This window comes from Adiantum capillus-veneris, chromosome 20 (assembly GCF_014529385.1).
Source record: "Adiantum capillus-veneris isolate H3 chromosome 20, ASM1452938v2, whole genome shotgun sequence".
Taxonomy (NCBI): Eukaryota; Viridiplantae; Streptophyta; class Polypodiopsida; order Polypodiales; family Pteridaceae; genus Adiantum; species Adiantum capillus-veneris.
Genome location: NC_140950.1, coordinates 51,823,070 through 51,827,495, shown reverse-complemented (window position 1 = coordinate 51,827,495; position 4,426 = coordinate 51,823,070). Strand labels below are relative to the sequence as shown.

The window sequence follows — 4,426 nt, the reverse complement described above, 5'->3', positions numbered from 1 at the left end:
TTGACGAAAGTTTTTTACTTCTTCAGTATTCCATGTGGAAAATCATGGACGTTCCATTTAGGCTAGAGGTTTGCCTAACTGGCTGGTGCATACTTTGCGTAACAGTAAATTGGATGCACCTTTGTCTAGTCGTACGTTGGAAATGGGGAAATGGGAAAACCACCAGCACACTAATTGAACGCCTCTCTATAGCCCAGTGATCTCACAGCACCCCGATCCGCTAGTAAACACACACCTATTTACCCAATCTGCAAACAATCACTACTCGAGCCCATGCCTAACCAACCCATAGTGTATCTACCCAAGTGTAAAGTAAATCATGATAGCCTTCATCTATATACCTTTAGAGCAGCACATACAATCTGTTAACAAGCAACACTCAAACCCTTGCCCATTCTTTGACATGCACTTGATTGCCCTCGAGCTAATAAATTTACACACATCGATATCCACCATCTCAGCTACACTTTGCAAACATTACACTCACACATGCATTGAAAATATGTAAATTATGAGGATGCCAATGCGATTGGCTTCATTTAGAGACTATACAATGATGGGTTGCATAGAAAATGTCCTCCTTTACTTGCATCCCTCGAACTTCCTCTTTTGGAAATCTTGAATGCCTACAATCTGCTACAAGCCATCCCAAGCTCACTTCAGTACTCGACACCCAGCCGTGGCGTCCTTCCCTGCACGCTCGCTTTCTCAAGTCTTGGCAGGTCCGAATAACCTCATGTAATCCCGACCCCGCGTACTCCCTTGCTCTCGATTCTCCTCAGTTCCGACCTTGCAACTGTCCCTCTGTGACCCTCGGCCCCTCCAGGCTCTCTCCTGCTTTGCCAAAAAAAACTGCCCCTCTTGCAGTTCCTCGTTCTCTCCAACTAGCAAACTGGCCGCCCTGCAGCCCTGTCTTCAACCCCTTACCATGCAGCCAACGGCCCTCTGGCCCTCCTTTACTGCAGCACTGCCCCGTGCACCTCCACATGCCCCTCGTGCAACTGCAGCCTCCTCGACTTACCCTCAAGGCCGCCCTCTTCATGCAGCGCCACCTTCATCTCCTTCACATATGCAGCGCTGGCTCCCCCGCTCCTGGAAACCACCTCCTGTGCTCAAGACCCGGGAACCTCTGATGGCGTCCCTCTCGGCCTCAGCATCTCTCCTTCCCAACTGCTCAGACCCGCCACCTGACCTCCTATAGCGGCCTACGGCTCCTAGCCAGCCATCCTCCTCCTTAAAAGCTCTCACAGCTTGCATGCCACCTCCATAACCAGGCGGCTCTCTGACGGCCTCCCACCTGAAAAACAGTGCCCACCCTCCTCTCCTTTCACTGGCGGCCCCTCAGTCCAGCCTTCCCCCTCTCCTCTTCATGCACTGGCCTTCTCTTCATGCATCGCCCAAGTGGCGGGCCTTTCCCCTCTGCCCCTCGTCGACTGCAGCTTTTTTTAATATTAAGAGCTTTTTAAAAAACTTTTGGGCTTGGCCCCCATGCACACGCCAAACATAGCCGAACTTCAAATGTCTCCTTCAACCTCTCCGCCTACACACCCTTTGAAGCTTAAGCTCCACCTCCTCGTTAAAAATGCGACTAGCTTCCCGAGACTCACTTTTCGTGCCGCCGGTCTCATAATCATAAACAGTTATCCATCCATCTCCGAGCATCATCGAAATTCGGACCTTGTCCAAGCGGGGCAAGCACTCAACATACATTGCATGGTGCCATCCCGTGCAAGAACATCTGACCACTTCAAAAGAGCCGAGCGACTGAGCCTGAAAACCCCCGTCCGTCTGCTAAAATCCACATTCTACATACACCTCACTGTGAAACCGGTTAAAAAATGCATCTCATACCTGCCAAAGTCCAGTACCATCATCCTGCCTGATGCCATACTCTTGCTACTGGCTTCTCCCTCTGTCGACCAAAACTGGCTGCACCATCATTGCCCACCCCCCTCGTTGAGCATTCATGCTCAACCATAGTGTTATGTAGGTAAAATAAGTATGTATAGAGAGAATGATATAACGTAGAGCTATAGACTGCATAAGAAAAATGATAGTGGCTATATAGATAGGATATATATAGAGAGTAAAGCATCTGCTATTGCATCACCCGCCAGGGTCAAATGGAAAGCTCCAGGCTTCCCCAAGCGTGGTGTAAAGTCCACCTAGATCAAATACAAAACCATGGCCGTGGCCATCCACTTGTAAAGCATGTTTCTTCAAGTCTTCCTTTGCACCTGTAGGCCAATAGACAGGCCGTCCTTCCCGCTCTTCATAGCATCGAGCTTTTTCACCCTGCATCCACAACCCTTTCTACCAACCATAAATATGCTTTTGCCCACTTGAAGCACATGTACCATAATTATCTATCCTATCACCTGCTAGAGAACCCTCCATAGTGTAGTCTTTTGCAAAAAAGCCTCGCCACTAACGCAAAGACACATGTAAAGAAACCTCCCATAACACATGTATCCATAGCAGCACATAAAATAGCAAGACCCTGCCATTTGTCTCCACCTGATGCATAGACAAGCCAACTTGATCCCTTTGCAAACCTGTATCCCAACCCTTTGTAAACGGCACCAAGGCCATCTCAAGAGCATGACTTGCTAGAACGACAACCTGTTCTTCAAACACCTCAACACCTGCAAGGTTGGTAGTACCCTCCTCTCTGCATGGAGCCTCAGGCTCATAGGCTGCACCTGTATCAGCTTCCATAGAGTCATCTGCCGGAGTTAGCTCTCCACGGCTACACACAAACTGTGGAACTTCAAAGCACACCTCGACATGCTCACCAAGGCAAGGTTGCCCCGCCCCCTGCATAGACAAATCACTTTGACATACCTCTGTTTCTGTTTCTAGCTCCTGCAAGTCATCCTCAAAAACGTGCTCTTCAATTAAGTCTGATGCACAATCAAGCCATACCTCTTCCTCCAATAGGGACTCACCATCACACGACACAAGAGATGGCTGCTCGACTGGCAAATTCACACAAGGAATCTCCACACTTGAACTATGCGTCTCCTCGACTTCCAAATGGCTGACAGACAACTCGCATACACTGTTCTCCACTTCATTCACATAAAAAACATCATAGGTCTCATACCTGGAAGACCGGGATTCTGTCTCCCACATGCTATCTATGTCCAAACTGTTGCTAGATCTTTGAGAGCTGTCAAACTCCTGTTCTGCACTTGTCAATTCTTGCACCTTGGCTGTCAGCCTCGTTGCTGGCTCTAGAACTGCCACCTCTTCTTTAAGATCTTTTACCACCTCGCTCTCTTGAGCAAGCAAGCTATGTGGCACCCTGAATATACCTCTCTACACCTTTTGAGCCCTGGTTGGCACTTCTTCTACCTCTTCTACCCTGTCATTAGCTTCATGTGCTTTGATCACATTCATATTGACAAAAGGAGCTTTTATCTCATGATGCTCTTCAATCTGTTTGAGCCTAGGTCCACTGGCTACCATGATAGCCGACTGTAGCAATCCTGCCTCCATTTTCTTCTTCATCTTTCGACTCTTTTCTCTGGCAAGTCTGACGGCTTCATCATAAGTGCTTGGATCTTCATAATCGACTCTCTCACGAACATAGGGATGCAAGCATGATAGAAACCTTTCAAGCTTCAAATATCCCACATTGGTTGCTTGGGTAGCAGCCGCCAAATCCCTCCAAAAAGCTTCAAATTTATCAACAAAAGCAACAAAATTTACACTTACGTCTTGCTGTCAACCCTTGATCTTTGCATCTGCTTCCGAAGCCGACACCACCTTTCTATACCTTTGTAAGAATTGTTCGCAAAATCCAATCCAAGTCTGCTTGTGTACACCTTCTAAGCCATCGAACCAAACTTTTTCTTTACCTCGCAGCACCAAAGGTAGAGTCTGGAGCTTTGCTTCATCGCCTGGCATCCGCAGTACTGTAAACATAAATAGCTCAAAATCGGCAAGCCAATCATCTGCATCCTCATCTCCTTTAAACACTGGCCCAAACTCCTGCTTCATCTTGACTCAAGAACACCTTGTTAGGAAGCAATCAGTGGGTCCTCCATGGGGCACCACAAGATGGAAAGGGGAAATGGGAAAACCACCAGCACACTAATTGAATGCCTCTCTATAGCCCAGTGATCTCACAGCACCCCAATCCCCTAGTAAACACACACCTATATACCCGATCTGCAAACAATCACTACTCGAGCCCATGCCTAACCAACCCATAGTGTATCTACCCAAGTGTAAAGTAAATCATGATAGCCTTCATCTATATACCTTTAGAGCAGCACATACAATCTGTTAACAAGCAACACTCAAACCCTTGCCCATTCTTTGACATGCACTTGATTGCCCTCGAGCTAATAAATTTACACACATCGATATCCACCATCTCAGCTACACTTTGCAAACATTACACTCACACATGCATTGA

General features: G+C 47.6%; 1 protein-coding gene and 1 pseudogene across 1 annotated transcript; one reads left to right on the top strand and one right to left on the bottom strand.

Annotated features, from left to right (window-relative positions):
• The first annotated feature begins 1,484 nt into the window (after positions 1 to 1,484).
• LOC147432505 (uncharacterized) lies at positions 1,485 to 1,982 on the top strand. The gene has a single exon (XM_086492425.1). The coding sequence runs from the start codon at positions 1,489 to 1,491 to the stop codon at positions 1,978 to 1,980; it is 492 nt and encodes a 163-aa protein (XP_086348551.1). The 5' UTR covers positions 1,485 to 1,488; the 3' UTR covers positions 1,981 to 1,982.
• Positions 1,983 to 2,106: 124 nt separating this feature from the next.
• LOC147432504 (uncharacterized) lies at positions 2,107 to 4,005 on the bottom strand (annotated as a pseudogene).
• Between the last annotated feature and the right edge of the window lie 421 nt (positions 4,006 to 4,426).